We start from the raw sequence: 19,310 nt of genomic DNA, 5'->3' as shown, positions 1-19,310 counted from the left end.
AAGAGGAAGCAAGTCCTACCGTATAGTATCGCACTATATTTCGCATTTTGTATTTTCTATAATCTTAGTTATCAAATACTATTATATTCGTAAATTGCAGAAAAATTATGACTTGGAAATGTTTACACATATTTTTTTTCAATAAATCTTTACATAAGAAAAATGATAAATTCGCATTGTTAAGTTGTATGTGTGTATTATCTACTATAATTATATTTATATTACTTCATTTTATTAACCTTATTTTGTAAAAATATAAATGTATAATGTATCTTCATTTTTTTGTTACATTATTACCTATCCAGGGGGCTCCAGGCAACCCAGGTGAGGAACATAATGAGGGCCTCTACGGAGGTATTGCCTCAAACAAATTTGTATGTAATTTCAAATTAAAAAATATAAATAAGTAAAATGCAAGGAGGTTGTGCATCAAATAAATACTACATGCACAAATTATAGTTCTTAATATTCTGAAATTTGTTGGTACGAAAAAATATAATCTCGAACTTAACATTTTCAAATCTTTTTTACTGTTAAGTTTAAGGTGGACCTAGACACGATTTGAGATCACTCTTTTTTTCATTTTCTGCTAATGATTTTTTTGAGCATTTTTTTAATTTTTGACCAGCATTTAAATGAAAAAAAAAATCTACAATCAGATACAGAAGTAAGTAAGATTTCATTATTGTGTAAGCAAAGTCGAGTAATATTGATAATTTGACTGATTCAATGACATTCGATGTGTTCATAAATAAAATGATCATCAAAATAAAGCAACTTACATTTGAATGAAACATATGAAAATAATGAAAAGACTGGGTTTTTTTATAAAGCAAAGAATTCTTCCTTGTAGGTTGATATTCAACTTCCAAATTTGAACAAACAATAAAAATACCCATATTACGAATTCTAGACATTAAAATTTGAAGAAAAAAAATTGTAAATGTTGACCTGTTCTTACACCTAATGACATCTTGTAAGTCGACCTGACCTTTATTCTGTAACATCCCCACCTCTATAACGAATTAAAGAAGGAAGAGTTAAAGAGTTTATAGAGTGCGGTGGTCCCGGGGAGGAGGGAGGTGTCCGGACTTTCCTTGGAAAATTAATATTTTTAAATCAACATACACTTACCAAAAACATGGCTTGGACCCCCCCCCCCCCCTCCAAAAAAAAATTCTGGATAAGCTCATAACCTGACGTTGTGCTCTATAGCTGACGCACATTTCTAGAATACACAATTTAAAACAAATAGAGTCAGTATATTACATGTAATTGTAAAATGATTGGTATTTTGCAATTGTTTGTTCGGTGGGTGAATAAATATTTTTTACCGAATTAAGATAATGTATAAAGTACTAAGGGTATTATGCATTTAATTACAGAAGTTTTACGGGGTATAAAACACATCAAAATTAATTGTCACTGAAAGCATTTCAGAATAGAATTAATTCTTTATGATTGAAATATGGATCTGCTTATCAGATTTAGCAAAGTAAAGGAGAAATTGTCTAACAGAAAAAAGAGTTGAGGCGTTCGTCAATTCAATTGTTTATTAATTCAAAACATCAACAGAAGAAAGTTTTTAAAAAATTCTGGTTCTCATTAAAGAATCTTTTAAGCTCAGAATAAAAATATAAAGTTTTAAATCGTAATGAATCTTATATCGGTTTGAATGATACAAAAATTATATGTGACAATATTGCTTTTGCCATACACTAGAATTAACATGCAAACGGAAAGTAACTGTAATTCATCTCTCCTCCTTTCACTCAAATATGGTTAAAATGGATTACACAGCAACTTATTTCTGGATATCTAGGCCGTAACGTTTTGTTCATCATCCAAATTTTAATATTCTGAAACAAGCCACCCATCCTACCTTTAGCATTACAATTTTAATTAATCTTCGGATTTATTTACAACAAAATTATCTTCAAGTGTAAAAAAAAAACCCAACAATTTATAACACCAGACAGAAACACTGGTTTTGATCAAGTTCATCCGACCCATCTCACATTTTCATATAATTAATATTGTATAACAATTGGCAACAGGAAAAAGAAGGCGAGGACGGTATGTGCTGCGATTGTACCCAAGAAAAAGATAATATCGATAGTTTTTGCAACCATTTTCCATCCAACTCTCGGGACTTCCACGTTGAGAAATGCGATGCGATCTTCGTCCGGACAGATTTCGGCGCCGTCTGCGTCCATGGGTTTCCACTTAATGTTTGGAACGCCAAATTTCGAACTCGTCGGTAGTTCTTCCGGCTGTGGTGATGACTCTTGATTTTGTTGGTTTTCATTTTCTTCGTCCGGAGAAAACCCTAAGTTATCATTTTCCTTTTCTTCAAGTTCGGCTGCTGTTTTCTCTTTCTCAATCTCTTCGTCCTTTGAACAGAATTTACAGCAGATAAAGCCGATACAGAGCGCCATGTAGTTCGGGATTCTTGCCTCTTCATCTTTCATGTAGAGTTTAACGGTAAATACGGATATGCACGACACACTTCCGCTCATTATTACCTGAATAACAATGTATATTGTCAGATAGGACATGGGGTCCGAAGTCCTAGGTAAACTGTCTATGATATACGATAGATAGACAGAAAATGTCAGAAAAGAACCCAATGCGTATCCGACACGACCCTCCTCGATTGGAAGTAAAAAGACAAAAGTGGTCAGAAGCCCTAATAATCCTATAGGTGCCGCCATGTTTATAACAAACCAAAGAGGGATTCTTCGTATCTTCAATGAAAATGTTAGATAAGAGATGTCTTCTCGCTCCCACGATATTATCTCCGTATCCCTCAACTCCCATTGCTCACTTGGAGAGAAAAAGTCCAGTCTCACTTTTGTATCTGTAGCTTTAAGAGTGATTTCCGATTGGATGTGATCCCAAGCTCGGAAAGTCAAGTTACAGGTCTGGGTATCAAAAGGAAAATAAAGCGGATTTGTGGAGCACGAAGAGGACAGAATAACGGCAGGTCGCCACACATTCTCTCCGGTATTCTGAACCGCGACCAAATCTTCGGATGATCCAAGCACAGCAAGAGAATTGACTGAGTTGACGAGAGCGAGAGGAGGAAACCAGAGATCTGAAATGGGAATCATGGTATCGGTAATGGCGGCTGACATTCCCCCGGGTTGCTCGGCCCATCTGGCAAGTTCATTTTTCCATTCAACTTTCAGAAATCCGACCGTTTTTAACTCCCCTGCAACCTCGTCAAAGTTGTTGATGCCATTTAGATAGTAAGAGAGGGTTACATCAACTGTATGGCTTTGTTTTACTCTCGGAAAACTGTACTTGTTATATTGGTTAAAAATGCTCCTGTAGAACATGATCCAGTCCGAGGCAACATCTCCGTTAACGAAAATAAACGAGGAAAAAATGCACAGAGCTGATAGCAAGAGTGTTTGCTTCATGGCCGGACGTTGTGATGTTTATTAAAGGGTGCCTGTTACGTTCGTTTGAATCAATTATGGTAGGATTTAACTACTTGGCCAAAAGATCCCAGTATATCGATCAATGCATGACGATGTTAATGCGGAGTTAGGTTATTTAATAAAGATCTTTTAAAGAGCCTGTTTATTGTAATTAATCATCGTCTTTAACCATTTATCGCTTCTTTCGACCATGGTTATAACAATACAAACTGAGGTCTTATTATAACTCTTGAAGAAGAATAACACAGTCTGGTGCTATCTTAAAGTTCTGAAACTGAACTTGTATAAACTTTGTTTATTTTTCACTGAATTTAAAGTAAAAAAACCCGTCCATTGGTTTCCATGTTACTGAGCAGTTAAAGTAAAGAGGAAATCAGCCAGTATGTTTTTTAAAGCTGCATTCCTTAACAGACAGATCTCAGACGGCCCAGACGGATACATTTTTGTAGCATACTCTCACCAACAGCTAGTTAGTTTAAGGAGTTTTATAAGAAAAAGATATAAGAATATCTTTTATGAGCATTAACTCTATGATTGAAAAGCTTAACAATATTGTCTTATAGAATTATTGCATTTCAGTGAAGGTATTTTTTTTATTTTAACCATTCACTCTTTCCTTTTTTTTTCTTTGATAGTAAAAAGGTGTGAACGAGTAACCAGCACTTTATACCTATTTATGTATTTTGAGAAGTTTGAAAAAATAGGCTTATATATATATTTTTTTTAAATAATGATGAATGCTAGCACTCAAACCACTTTTGGTTTGTGTTTCTTTTTTTTTGTGCAATGCTATGTATGACTGTGAAAAAAACCTTGTGATTTTAACATGCAGTAGTTTTCTTAACGATACATTAATTTATTTGATTACATCAAAGACATGTAACATCGCACTGCATCTAGGCGTATAATAAAAGCAAACATGCCGGTATTTCCTTAAAACGTTAGTAATATTTTTTGTACAGCTAAATTCAGTAGAAGAAGTTGTCGATTACTCTGAATGTGACACGCTTACAATTTTAACGTACTGCTGACAAGTTATGTTAGTAGTTCTACATGCACATGTTGGGTGTTCGCAACAGGTTGGTAAGACATTACTTCACTAACGGTGGTATAGGGCACCTATATTGTGGTATACTTCCTTTTGAAATAAACAATAAAATCAAGTATAAATGTTTCTTTTCCCACTTCGTTGCGTAGCGCAATAGGAAATACGAGATATAAGTCGTCAGTTCAAATACAGCTGAGACTTTTTATAATTTTCAACATTCCAAAAATTTTGAAATATATTTTTTGTCAAATATAGTTAAATCTGAAAATTCCTAACCAGTGAAAGTATTTTTAGCCGGGCTCTGCTGAAAGCAGAGTCCTGGCTATAGGCAGGCAAATCGCCAGTGTTACTATGAATAGCACAACTTCAAAAGTAAACAAAAAACCAAACAGCTTCAGAGTAAAAGCTTCCGCTATACCAAATAGTTACACAATGAGCCACGTTTTGTCAAAAGTGTTGGCATTTTGTTTCTTTTCTTTTTTTTAAATTCAAGAGAATTGTCTATCTTTTTTAGTTTTCTTAATAATAACCTGTTTTAAAAACAAGACTGCATTTTGGACACATACAATGCGCATGAATTTCCATGAACTACTTTGCTGCGCGATGAAGAAATGGGGATTGAATTTATAATGCTTGTTGCAAAATTCAAGGCAGCAACTATTGAACTTTTTAATTTCTACTAGACAGACATATTTTTTTGTTTTTCGCTTTCAAAATTTGGTCGCTCTCTGACGCTTTGCCGACATTAAAAGCATGAGAGAGAGATTTTCAGTCTTTACAATACAATATGCATAAAAGACACGCCAAAAGAGCCCGGTTTTCAGTACTTCAGTACTTTGATTGATTAATGTACTAATACTTTTATCCACTTTTATACTGAAAGGTGTCCAAACAACCTTAATTATACATTTTAACTTCCAAAAACAATTGAAATATATTATGGTCAAATATTGTTATATTTGAAAATTCTAAACATGTGAAAGTATTTTTTATAATAGTGTACTATACTTCTTTTGTCTACTTTAATATCGGCAGGTGTCCTATACCACCTTAATTAAATGAACATTCTACATCCATTGTATTTTGATACATCTCGGCAACATCCTTGGAAATGCTATAGCGGATAAATAAGTTATATTGAAAACTTCAACGTACATGTATTCAATTATTTCAGTTGTATCTTCAACTTATATTGGGTGTTAACGTTACATTTAAGACTGTATTTAACGTTTGTCAGACATGTTTAAATTTTGTGAAGAATAGAATGAACCATACAACATCTGGGATCAATAAATAATATGAAATCCTAATAGAATTCATAGTAGCCCAATGTTGGCATAGTTTTAGTGCGCTTTATGGAAAACAAAAATGGAGGGTATGGCGATGCTTCATCAAGATCGATACCAATTTCGAAAGCAGATACAATAATATACAACAGATACTAAAGAAAAACAAAGTACTGAAGATCTAACGGGAGTTGATTTTGTTGATGTTTATTCATTTTAAAATCAATGATATGTTATTTTGCATGACAAGTACATATAATAGTTTCCAATTTGAATTACGCACATTTTCATAATATGCATTTTTGGACTTTTTCGACAAGAATGTCGAGAAACCCCCATATGAATCATGTTAAATAATATTTAAAGATAAAATTAATTCAATCAAACTATGTATCAGTAATAGAAATATTTCTCGAAAATTGTATGAATCCAAGCAACATTGAACTCTAGCAAAACGCTCGACTGACACCGTAAATCTCCGACAAGGATTTACGGAGACAGCCGAGCGTCGAGTTGAACAAGACTATATTGAACTCTAGCGTAGGAATACATACGACTACAAAAAATATTTAAATTGTTCGTACCATTTAAAATCTTACTATTTTCAAGGTATTTATAAATAAGTTTTCTTGAAAAACAATGCTTTCGCATACATTACATCAAATTTATCAATTATTTTCAAGAACTAAGTCTTGTCTGCAGCAATGATTTGTGCTGAGGTCCAAACACTGTTTCACTTTTGGTTTGTCTGAGTAACTGCATAGGAGAGTTGATTAAAATCAACTCCCAAAAAGCAACACACAAAGTTGTACATTTCTAAATTATTGGCATCGTGAGTTTTCTTGATTTTAAATATTAATATATTTGAAACAAAACATGGAAACTGGATTTTTTTATAAACCCCATCTGTGACGTATAAAATTATCTAAGCTCTTATAAACTTTGTCAAGAAATTGTTTACATGAATTATAGTAAAATGTATATCATTCACTAGATTTTTATATTATAAGTCCTGATTTTCAGCTGTTTATGTTCATGCTGCATTTGCTAATGGGACCAAGAACATCATATAGATAGCAATATTCAGAACGATAAACATAAAGAAAAACAGGATGTCTAGAGTAGCCCCAAGCGTTTTCCAGGACACTTTGGGTTCGGGTTTCTCTTTCATTTCCGGATCATCCTTGTCCTCATTGTTATCCGCCTTCTTTTTCATCTTGAACTCTTTCACGAACACCGAGGCGGAGTGCAGCTGGTACCGCTTCCGGTAGAATGTGTATCCTTTCGGCGGCTTCTCATCCTCCACGCTTTTCCCGCGACACGGATAACACCAGAGGACGGACAGGAACTTCTTCAGGGACGCAGGAAGCGGCATCTTCCCGTGCCGATGGTAGATCTTCAGCGTCAGGATGGCCTCCAGTGTGCACAGCGCACCCAGCATGAGCTGCCAGATGATGAAGTACGCAAGTAAAGACATCGGGTTCGAAGATTTGGGAAGGACGTCTGCAACGACAGTCAAGAACACGCCAATTGAGAGAAATCCTGTGATGATGAAACCAACTCTTCCTTGATCAAAAGGCATCACAAAAACGAACCCGTTTAGTAGTCCGATAAGAATTATAGGAAGGACCATGTTGAGAATAAAGTATTGTGGACGACGCTTTATGGTCAGTTCAAAAGAGACTTCTGTAAACACACCCGAGGTATTTTTGACTGACGTTTCCGTCAAATCCCACTCCGAGTTAGTTTGCATAATTGAAGTATCGACTTTCGAGGCGTTCGGCATTAGATGCACAAGATCACTTGTGTACTGCCACGGAAGAAACGTTATGGAACAAGTCTGAGTGTCAAACGGATAGTAACTAACATCAATGGCGCAGCCGCTCTCGATGACCAGACCAGGTCGCCAAGTTATCGTACCGTCTTTAAGAATCTTGACCGGGTCATCAGAAGCGCCCAGTTCCGAGAGAGAACTCACCGAGGTATACAGCGTCACGGCCGGGGTCCAAATGTCCGTGTGTGACATCATCATCTCATCCACGTTCCCGGTATTCCACGCGATGAGGTCATCCCTCCACGTCACGTCCAAATAACCGACTAGGTAAAGCGTCCCGCCTATTTCGTCCAGTCCGGTAATGGCCGTCAATCCGAACTTGATGTAAACGTCGACGACGTCGGCTTGGGTTTGCCGCGGACGGATGCGCTTGTCGTAGCCAGTGAAAGTGGACGAGGAGAGGAGTGTAGTGACATCTGTGGAGTTCCAAGCAGCTGAATAAGCAGTCAGCATACAAGAGGTGATAACAAGAGTTATTCTTATCGACATCATTTTCTTGCTCTTGCTATAATAACACTTATGGACATTGAAATATCTTCTCTAAGTTTCAAACTACAGACGACAATGAGCGTAACGGAGCATGCTTTCGTTGATAAGGGTATCATTTTCTTTGCTAACAAACGTGAAAGGCGAACCGATTGTTCTTTGAGGTTTATCACCACGGCACGTTGGGTTTTTAGCTGTCTTGACACACTTGCAGATAAATAGATATGTCATGATTAATACCTGTCAAAACCAGAGTTTTCAATTTTTGAACATCGACTTTAGCACAAGTTGTATTATTAAAATTGTTTTGTAATATCGTTGCGAAGCAGCGGTTGCTTAAATATATTTTGTTACGATTTTCTTTACATTGTTTGGGCAATTGATTTTTAGTACAAGCTAATTATAAAAAACACACTCTACGTCATCATATGTTACGGTACCGGTAATTTAATTAATATCTTGAAAATATAACATGTATATATAAGTAACTGGATAACGGCAAAATCTGCTTGCGCGTAAGAGCTGAGGAACAATGGTGAGAAAATTAAAGGGAGAGTACATGTACTTAATTATATACTAGTAGGAGTACATCTAATGACATTTACATCCACAGAGTGTAATTTCCTCTATTTTTTACGGAAATTGGTTGTAATTCACAACTCTATAGAAATTGACTGGACTGAAACGATCCAGTTCTTAACCAGTTCTAATCATTTTTCCATTGATACATGTACCTCAAGCAACTTATGATTAAGAAAAATCACGAACTGCACGAAATAATCATGATGGATGCATGCCAGACTTAAATTCCCATATAAGACGACATGGCTACTAGTATTTCTTTTATCTAATGTACATGTACTATATCCTTTCTAATATAATTTATTTTCACAAATAAAATATATAGCATGACTATTTAAATTATACTTGTATATATTTTTTTGAAATAAAATGGATCAGAAAAGACAGTACTCATGTACATTAACATATTAAATTTAGTTACTTTTTACGTAATGATCAATTCATTAGTTGGTAAATGAAAGATCTAAAAATAAACAATAAAATGCTGTCTTTGATTATTCACAGGGGTTATGAAAGTAGCGATTAATGCAGAAAAAATGTATTTTTTTTGTTTTGTTTGCAATGTCGCTACCTTCTCTCCTCGCATGAATCACAAAAGATGACATTCTATGGTAATTAGTATTTCACGAACATGCTCTTGTGAGTTCAAATTTCCAGATTATTATTAAAGAACGAAGACAAGGTTATTTAGGATTGATTTTTAAAGGTAGCTGAAGAAATTTGGACTTTTCGCTTCGATAGAAGTTAGTCAGTAGCTGTATTGTAGAAAGTGTCACAAAGCGGTTATCTAGAATATGTTAAATTACAAGAAAATCATTTGAAAACACATGTTTTATTTCATATTTTACCGGTATAATATCATTTTCATTTCAAGCATACAATTTTTCTTCAAGAATTTTAGTTTGATATTTAAGTATAGTACAGTAATTGCACGAGAGATCACACAAGTGCCAATGGAACAATGAAGAAGCAGGTCAGGCCCAGGGTGACCCAGAAGGTGATGAAACAGAAGAGGTAGTCCAGCGACGTGGAGACGTAATGCCAGTCCACGTCTATTTCTTCCTCCTCGTCATCACCATAGACGCTCTCGTTAGCGTAGTTCATCATTGGAGTCTTGTCGTGATAGGCCAAGGGAACCTGTCTTTTGCCGCCATCGAGCTTTTGCAATTCCACCTCAAAAGAGTTACGCCGCGATCCAATGCCGATGTTTATCGCTCTGGGACTGATCATGTTTCTCAGTTTGGGATTTGGACTTGAAGCTCGGGATGGAGCAACAGAGGATAGTTTTGTTTCCCCTTTTCCACATTTACAATGCAGACAGGTCGATAGTTTGACTAGCCACGGCGGTATCGGCGCCTCCTCATCCCTGTGGTACACGTTCAACGACACTATAATCATCAAACTTGTCAACGCCCCGAGAATCACCATTGATATCAGGTAATTCGATAGTTTGGCGGTAGAATCGGTGGACTTGGGTAGTGTGGCCGTAATGATGTCCAGGTAAACTGCAAAAGTCAGAAATATTGTCACGGCATATCCAACCCTCTCCCCACACTCCGATGGCAGCAGGAAAACCAGAATGTTGAGCAATGCAACCACGGTTATTGGCATTATCAGGTTCACGAAGAAATAACCCGGGTTTCTCTTCAAGTCTATGGTTATTGTCAGGTATGACGCGTTGTTCTCTATGCTGGATGTAATGGACGAGGATACAAATGTCCACTCGACGTTCTCCGAATAATGGGTTCGATCTACAGTTGTTACGTTGGGTGATAACGTCACTTCCGAGCTTGTTGTTCCCCATGGAGTGAAAATAAGTTCACAAGAGTGGCTATCGAATGGAAAGTTTGTGACGTCGACAGAGCAGGCTGATGAAGCCACTAGTCCAATGACCCATTCATGTTTTCCGTTAGCATCGATTCTAATGCGATAGGAACTGTCACCCACCTCAGTCAGAGATGTTGCCGAGTTGTCCAGTACTAATGTGGGACGCCAAAATTTATCTTGCGGAAACAAGAGTCCTTCCAGTCCGTTCCAGTCGGTGGAGGTGTTGAAGATGAGTAAATCATTTTGCCATGTGGCGGTCAGTATTCCCACGATGTCCAGAACCCCACCTGCAGCGTCCAGTCCGTTAATGGACACAGCGCTGTACGCGATTTGAACGTCCAGGGCTTGTGACTGGTCGGCGATCGGTCGGATTTTCTTCTCATAATAGCTGAATGCGGAGGTCTTTATAAAAGAATCAAACTTCTCTTTGTAGTAAGTTCCATCGACTGATGAAAATTGATAAGCCGAAATAACAAGGAAAGAAAATGCAATAATCTTCATTTTTTTACCAATCGTAGATATACGTATATCCGAAACTCCGAGCTTGAGATTTTAGACTTTGATTTGTGCAACGAAACATGAAGTGTGGCTCAAGACTATAAAGAACCATGCTACATAAATTTCACTGTAACAAAAACAAAAGAAAACAAAACCTTTTGCTAAATTTTAATAAAATTAGAAATTTGATACAACTTAAACTGCTTAGCCTAAACAGAATCGATTCAATCTCGAATGATTTTCTAAAGGAACAATAGATAAAGAATATTACGATTCACCATGCCCTTCATTGCAATACCCCTCCATAAATACTTATCTATGTAAGATAAATATAATTAATATTATGAATTATAAAAATCAGTAAGATTTTCAATCTTAAATACGCTATTCTAAACTATGTTTGTACGAAATGAATTATACAAGTAATATATGGGTCATTATCAAAATATGCAGACTTTTAAAATATGTAAAACATGAGAAAATTATCGGTGAAAAAATTACTTTGATTGCAAAAAACACATTTAACAAACAATGAAGTATAACATCTAAAAATTTGCAAACATTGGAATCTACCATTTGGTTGATAATTAGACTGAAATTTAATTAACTGTGAACATTTTGTCAGTGGTGTAACAGGCATATAGTATAGGAAAAAATTCTTCAATAAAATAAAATAATTCTTTTAAAATGATGGACATAAAGTTTATATCAACAAACTTCATTTAAAGTTATTAGAATTAGATAACAGATTTACATAGTGACCAACATAACATTTGAGACAAAGTCTTGATGTTACTCAACAAATTTTTAATTTGAGCATTAAAAAGAACACAACTGGATTTTTCTTTTAATGGAGCATAAAAAAGACATTATTGTAAATGCACTGGTGTTTTCAAATATACATGAATCATTGTCAGTTAATTTTATTTGGAGAAAAATGTACACGTTACACCACTGATTATAATGTTTTACCACTGACTAAAAGTAACACCATTGACCTAGCGATAATAAATAAGAGATAAGCGTGTTAAATTTTGTAAAATAAACTAATTTCTATTTTTGATTGCATTTAAAACATGATAAATTTGATCTTAAATAAAAGTTTTCGTGCCTCCTTCTTTCATAATCTGAAGATAGACACACTGTTACACCACTTATAATCAGTGTTACACCACTGACACAAAAATGGCATGTAGATGGTTTTTTTTACATGAATTCACTCATTCTTTAATGTTATATTTTTTACTATTGGCATCCACACACTTTTATCCACCTTGTACCGAGTTCGAACTTTCTTCGGCTCATCAATCTCACAAACAACATCTTCAATACTATACCAGCTCATATCAATCATACACTTTGGATGATAAAATTGAAATTTCTCCAATTTTCTCCAAAATCTACAATGCATATACACTTCCTCTTTGTCTATATATGTTTTTTGAAGCTCAGCTAGCATTTGTTACCTTTAAGTATTGAAAGATTTTAGTATAACATAATAGGGAATGTGAAATGTCAGTGGAATAACATATATTATTGTACACTATAAGTCATTAAAAATTTTGATTTTTTAAATAAAATATGATGTGGATAATTTCATTTCTTTATTAGAACAAATTTGTTTTTACTTTTATCTTTTAATCAAGTATTTAAATGGGTAAAACATAATTAGAGCATACTAAATGTCAATGGTGTTTCAAATAATGTCAATGGTGTAACAGCTCTCATTTTCCAGATTAAGAAAACACAATTGCAATTAAATAGTCAAGCTTTCTTTATTGTGACAGTGTCTAACTTGTAAAATTGATAAATAACAATTGTTCAAAATGCTCAAAATATAAATGAAATGGAAGAAAAAGTAAAATAATTAAATAATGTCATGTGGTGTAACAGTTTTTTCAGTGGTGTAACAACAATTTTTGGTTACACCACTGACCGTTATACCACTGATGTATCCATAGTAAATGTAGCAGTATGACCCAAGAGAACAGATACTACACGAAGCTACATAGCCTATGTTATAATGTGATAAACATTCATCATGTATGTGAAAAACATTTTTGTTCTTTCATAATAGAAAACCTTAAATAGCACGTTATCCCACTGACACAGTTTACATTGTATTTTTCGGAGCATATTAACATTTTCTGCCATATTTTCTATCACAATGATGTCATCACTGATACATTTATCTTTTTAGTAGCAGGGAATGATGTCACTATGATCTGGGGGATTCCAACTGTAGTACAATATTATTTACTTGATGTATTTTAAGATATTTTTATATAATTTGCCTTGTAACACCAATGACAAAAATTTTTGTACAAGCATATATCTCATCAAATTCATTGTTTTTAAAAGAGAACTTGTTAAGGAGCATAGCAGAAATTAAAATATGAATGTTGTTTTGAAAATTAACGGCGATTTTTTGGAATAAAACATCAATATTATTGAAGATATTGTAGGTTAAAGACGTTGGAAAAAATTTAATGACAACATAAATTCACTGAAATCTCATAACAAATAATATTTATTTTATACTTTAAGCAGTAAAATTGTCGATTTATTTGTTAAACAATATGGGTTTAAGTTTCTAAAATCCAATGGTACTGTATATACTCCCCAGAACATTATTTTCCCCCTTTAAATTGACACTGACGCAAAAGGCTGCATATTTTGATAATGACCCATATACAGTTAAAACCTTTAGATAATTCTCAATAATTAATTTACTGAAATATTTCTTTTAAAATAAGACTAAAATTATTTTCAATGGATACATTTCAGTTACAGTTATTTTGTTAGCAATTCTGGCAATGAGATGGATTTTAGTACCAATTTATTTTTTTCTATATTGCATATACGTTTGCTGTTAAATTTTCAAGTACTTAAGAAATTCTTCAATAGTCAAATTAGAAATACATTAATAAACATAGGTTACGGACATGGAACATTGAGACGGATCTATATATGTCGTAGAATTAGCATTGAGCAATGCGGGATTTCATAAACTAGTCATTGCAATTTAGGCAGCCTAAAGTTTAAAGATTGCAATCATATGCATTTTTAGTAATTTTGATCTCAAACAACATAAAGATATGTATTTTTACTGAATAAGAAATGTTTGATAAATTCGTTTTTCCTACAATTTTTACAAAAATATATACATGTATTTAATCAAACCAATCTTTTTTCGCTCGTAATTTTAAACCACCTTTTAATCAATATAATTATCTATTTTTAGTGGTGTTGAGTTGACATTAGTTTAGATACTAAACAATAAACACTAGTAAAAACATTTTATTTTGACATTTAACAAACAAAATTATATTTCAATTCAATGCATTCGATTTATTGGTACATGTATATAAGGCGTAAACAAAAGAAGAGGCAAAACTTTTTGATTGCAAAATAAACGAAGTAAAAAACACATTTCACACAGTCCAGTTTAGGATCCGTTAGTGGAGAGAGGGACCAAGAAGATAATCGTACAGACAAGGTTAATTAGAATGAACAACACGAAGAACAGAATGTCCAGCGCCAGCCCCACCAGACGGTACGTGATGTTTTCTGTGGGTCCCAGAATCACCGGCTTAACATCCTCCTTCTTCTCAGGGGCCGCCCAGCCGGCCATTTCTTCGTCAGACAGTTGTTTCTTTGGACAGCAGTACCTGGCCAGGATTATTGCAACGACGACTTTCAACCATTTGGGGACCTCTGTCGATTTGTCGTAGATTCTCAGCGTTAGAATGGTCACCACAGTAGAGGCAGACGAGAGGTAAACCATGACGGTTAGGAAGTAGACTACCAATGCCATCGGGTTCGAAGTATGAGGCAAATTGGAAGATATCATGTCGAGAAAGAAGGCAAAAGTAAGGAATGCCGTAATGATGTAACCCACCCTCTCTCCATCATCCACCGGCATGAGGAAGACAAGGCCTGTCAGCAAGCCGATGAGGATTATGGGTAATACCATGTTGAGAAGAAACCATGTTGGTTGACGTTCAAGAGTCACGGAAAATGTAAGGAAAGAAAGACCTCCTGTTGAGGAATTGGAAACCTTGGACTCTCCTAGGGACCATTGCTCGTTTTGCGTAAATAAACTCAAGTCAATCACCTCGTCCCTAGAATACAGGTTCATTTCTGATTCGGTGTATCCCCAGTTAGTGAAGGTGATATCGCAAACCTGTTTGTCAAAGGGGAAGTAGGTAGCATCCACCGAGCAACTGGTTTTGGTTATCACTCCTGGAATCCATTGAATCCATCCGATACCGGGGATAACCCGGACGTGATACGAGGAATCACCGACCATCTTTAAGGACTCCACTGAGTTGTAGACGGTTACGGGTGGTAGCCAGACATCGTTTTGCGGAACCAGGGCCTCGGAGATGTCAGCATAGGCTGACGCATACAGTCGCTGTAAATTCTCGTCGGTCCACGAGATTTTCAATTTGGCGACAAGTTCTAAAATGCCTGCGACTTCGTCGAATCCGTTGATGGAGATGAGCTGGAGACCCATCATTACGGACACTTGTCCGTGTGTTTTGTGTTTCGGGAATATGTTCTTGTCATAATTGGTCTTCAATTCCGTCAAATATGATTTCACTGTTGTACTTGTCAACGAACCGTTGGAGGACGGTAGTCTTAGAACTGCAAATACTATCAAAGTCCATAATGATTTTGTGAACATCATTTTGGTTAGGTTTTATCCTTTTACACTGTACTTTGATTCCAAATACTTGAGAGATTTTTTGTTTTGCAAAATTTCTTTACTAATATTATTATCCATGCGTAATCGCAAGGAAAGTTGCGTTTTCGTAAGGGCAGTACATTAGCTAACTTTGAACTTAAAAAGCCTTTGTTTGGTGTATTGTTCTAACAAATGGTTTCAAGTTTTACTTTTAAATTCACCACATATTAAAGGTTACTGGCATGATTGAATTCCTGACAGCTATGGGTTCATTTGACTTCATTTTGAAAATTTATAATACATAAAGATTCCTTTGAATCTCCCCCTGGTTAAGGTGAAACGCGTGTTGTCCTAAAAATGGGCCACAGACTTATGAAATCCAATGGTTTTATTTGTCATGGCCTTTCTTTGCACAATATTTGGCTTTAATTTTGAATTTTGTCGATGCATGAATACAATTAGTATGTAAATGTACAGTGTATATGTACGCTGACGTTCTCTGTACACACTATATAAATAAAAGGGGATTTTATGAAAATTCGGGAATATGTATTAATTTAAAATTAATTGACTCTTCACTTGTAATTAATAGTCATGAGCAAGCATCACCAGCGAACACTGGAAAAGTTTGTTTCAGGTCAAAATTCCTATGGTGTAAATGATAAATTTAAAGACCCCGTGTAAGGAAAACCCATTCCCATTCCAAGTCTATTTAAATTTTGTGAAGAACATTATTTGTTTGTGTAGAATGCGTAATAACTCGAGTGATTTTAACCATATATTTAGCAAGAGTTAATCTTCCTAAAACATAATAATTATGCTTTCGGCGGCCGAATCCAATCGCACCTGCTTGTTTTTCCGGCAGAGGTCGAGAAAAAACACGTTGTGTTTCCGCTTATCGGAAATGTATAGATACTTACTCTGCATTTAGAAAAAAAATATATTTTTGTGATCATGTTTGAACCTCCATGACCAAAAATACACATCTCATTAGACTTCTTTTGGAGTTCCCTATCCAAATCAGTATATAACAAATTGTAGCTCTCTTCCAAAAATCAAAATTTATTCAGAGTAATTATGAATTCCTCAAGCATTACCTTCTGTTATAATTTTTATTTTCTTCACATTCATGGATTCCAGAATTCAAGGAAGCGCAGATTCAATATATGCAAGTCTATGTAAATACAATTTTAAACCACCATTTTATATCATCGATACTTTTAAATCATAGTGTGTCTTTTTAACTTTTTACAATTCTTTAAGTGCTTCTATTGACCTTGTGTTTGTGTTTTATAATCTGAAAACTTGCAAGTAAGGAAACATAACCAGTAAACTTGTTTGAAATGTATGACCTTCTATATAAAATATCTATTTTTGAAACGACATTAATATACAAAAATTTGTATCTTTTTAATTATCATTCAAAGTAAAAAATCTGTATCTTTTTAATTATCATTCAAAGTCTCTAGATTGCCAAAACGTAATTTACTTCCTCGTATCGTCTTATTTTAGAATACGTCGAAACATTGCAGATATAAGATAAAAATTTTGAAATGTACAGTGCATTAAGAAGGTTTACATTGTATTTATATCTACATTCTATTTATGATAATGAAAATTTTGAAATTTTGTGCGCACCAAATCTAAAAACATTTAAGTCACTGTAATTTTTAATTCAAGAGTTAAAAAGTTTCATAATCTATTTTCATTTTTTTTCATATCATGACGATACATTTGGAACTTTGCCAGGAGTCTTTCAAAGAACTTTGCCAATGAACAGCAAAAGCATCCTAAACGGTATAAATATGCTTAACTTTTAAACTGATGTAACTAATTGCTCGTTTTCATTTTTCTCAATATAGAATAAAAAACTTACAAGAAGTAATTGTATAACGAGTTTGGGATCCTTCTTTTTATTACATAATATATTATACAATAATGATAAAAAGAACGTTAACAGTTACTATCATATGGTTAATAAAAATGGTAATCGACACAAAATCTAGAATGACTGGGAAATCCAGTTTCGGTTTCATTTCAGTCAGATAACATTGCTTTAGTGGGTTTTAGACTCAAGCGCGGATCTAGAGGGGGTCCAGATCCCCTGAAAATTTAAAACTTATAAAAAATTACATAGAAAATTGGCTTTAAACACCCCCCCCCCCTCCCCCCTTATTATCAATCGACCCCCTCCCCAACACACTTTCCCCAGGAAATTTCTGAATCCGCACATGTTAGTTTACAGGGACACCTAAGACAGGCATAGCAATATTTGTATTTGTCCGCGAGGTTTTTTTTATGACAACACAAACCAATGTTTACAAAGAATTTTGTCCCTATGACCAAACAACACCGGTCTTTCAACATGGTTAATACATGTAGAAATATATTTTTATTCCGATTTTAAATTCTTCAAAATTACGGAATAAAATGTTTCCCAGTGATATATTGTTAATATTGGGTGCGCGTTTCTATTTTTTAAAATCCACTGAGCAATCCTACTCTCCTCCTTAGGCCTGTATTTGATTGCCTGTCTGCAAAATTTATAACATTCATAATCTTCTTGTTCACTTGGGATCATATATGATATGCATTGAATTATGGATACTATGTAAACTTATTAAATTATTTTAAAAGAACATTTTTTTAAATTCAAAAACTGGTCATTCGATATATTAAGGTGCAATTTAGTAATTTAATTCCCATAAAATTTGAAATTTATAGCTAGTTAATACATTGGTGTCACTCTCGCGGATAAAAAAAGATAACTAAATACTAGTGCTGTTTTAATTTCTTTTATTTTAATGTGCAATATGTTAAGCACGCATTCGAATAAATCAACAAATCAGGAATTTATAAGAGCAACAAGGCATCACTTATTCATCTGTTTAATACCAATAAATACATGCACTTTCAGTTTACAAAACAATTTCCAATCCATTAATAAAATCACTAACAATATCCACTGCGTTTCATGAAGTTCTGTTCGACATGAAAAAAAGTATTGCGGTTTTAAAACTTTTTAAAGGTCAAAACCCAGTTTTATCCCTGATTAAACATCCTTCATGTAACACACAAAAACCAAAAAGGTGATAATATGTACAACAAATGTTTAACTCTTTAATAGACGATAAACACAACTCTTGTGCAAAAATGCAAAGTTTTACTTTTTTAAAGTTTCCGGTTCAGATGCGGCGTAAAAAGACGTAACACATGGAATGCATTATAACTATCACAAACGATTGCGTCAATATTTATTCATATAATTATATCAAAATTTCACATTTTTGCAAGAACAGCTGCTTACAAACAAATATTATAACAAATTCACTTTGTTCGATGTCTTTTAAAGTTGGATTTTTTCTTTAGAAATGTGGATGGTGGATGGGGGGGGGGGCGGCGGGGGCCATCACAATATCACAGGACAGTTACGAGTCGACGTCTTAGGACGAGACACGTAATTGTTTAAATGATATGACTCACAGAGCAAAATGTCTGGATGTGTCATCATCTGCAATGAGCAACCGCTCTTAGATTACACTACAGTTTTACCACAGGCAATGTTAAAAGAAATATGATTTCTTTCGTTTGAGGGACGAATTAGACAGAAATC

At 34.5% G+C, this 19,310-nt stretch overlaps 4 protein-coding genes across 4 annotated transcripts; all 4 read right to left on the bottom strand.

Moving 5' to 3' along the window:
* Positions 1 to 1,539: 1,539 nt before the first annotated feature.
* LOC128166934 (neuronal acetylcholine receptor subunit alpha-6-like) lies at positions 1,540 to 3,554 on the bottom strand. The gene has a single exon (XM_052832408.1). It carries the CDS (start codon positions 3,423 to 3,425, stop codon positions 2,031 to 2,033), a length of 1,395 nt encoding a protein of 464 aa, XP_052688368.1. The 5' UTR covers positions 3,426 to 3,554; the 3' UTR covers positions 1,540 to 2,030.
* A 2,432-nt stretch (positions 3,555 to 5,986) lies between these two features.
* LOC128166937 (neuronal acetylcholine receptor subunit alpha-6-like) lies at positions 5,987 to 8,198 on the bottom strand. Its single transcript, XM_052832411.1, has one exon. It carries the CDS (start codon positions 8,104 to 8,106, stop codon positions 6,814 to 6,816), a length of 1,293 nt encoding a protein of 430 aa, XP_052688371.1. The 5' UTR covers positions 8,107 to 8,198; the 3' UTR covers positions 5,987 to 6,813.
* Positions 8,199 to 9,506: 1,308 nt separating this feature from the next.
* LOC128166935 (neuronal acetylcholine receptor subunit alpha-6-like) lies at positions 9,507 to 11,105 on the bottom strand. Its single transcript, XM_052832409.1, has one exon. The coding sequence runs from the start codon at positions 11,008 to 11,010 to the stop codon at positions 9,622 to 9,624; it is 1,389 nt and encodes a 462-aa protein (XP_052688369.1). The 5' UTR covers positions 11,011 to 11,105; the 3' UTR covers positions 9,507 to 9,621.
* A 3,186-nt stretch (positions 11,106 to 14,291) lies between these two features.
* Positions 14,292 to 15,937, bottom strand: LOC128166938 (acetylcholine receptor subunit beta-type unc-29-like). The gene has a single exon (XM_052832412.1). The coding sequence runs from the start codon at positions 15,698 to 15,700 to the stop codon at positions 14,456 to 14,458; it is 1,245 nt and encodes a 414-aa protein (XP_052688372.1). The 5' UTR covers positions 15,701 to 15,937; the 3' UTR covers positions 14,292 to 14,455.
* Positions 15,938 to 19,310: the final 3,373 nt, after the last annotated feature.

This window comes from Crassostrea angulata, chromosome 10 (genome assembly GCF_025612915.1).
Source record: "Crassostrea angulata isolate pt1a10 chromosome 10, ASM2561291v2, whole genome shotgun sequence".
NCBI classification, from domain to species: Eukaryota; Metazoa; Mollusca; class Bivalvia; order Ostreida; family Ostreidae; genus Magallana; species Magallana angulata.
This window is presented reverse-complemented; position numbering and strand designations above follow the sequence as displayed.

Excerpts from the sequence above, each read along its gene's own strand:
- LOC128166934 (XM_052832408.1), bottom strand. The coding sequence starts at position 3,425 with ATGAAGCAAACACTCTTGCTATCAGCTCTGTGCATTTTTTCCTCGTTT.
- LOC128166937 (XM_052832411.1), bottom strand. The coding sequence starts at position 8,106 with ATGATGTCGATAAGAATAACTCTTGTTATCACCTCTTGTATGCTGACT.
- LOC128166935 (XM_052832409.1), bottom strand. The coding sequence starts at position 11,010 with ATGAAGATTATTGCATTTTCTTTCCTTGTTATTTCGGCTTATCAATTT.
- LOC128166938 (XM_052832412.1), bottom strand. The coding sequence starts at position 15,700 with ATGATGTTCACAAAATCATTATGGACTTTGATAGTATTTGCAGTTCTA.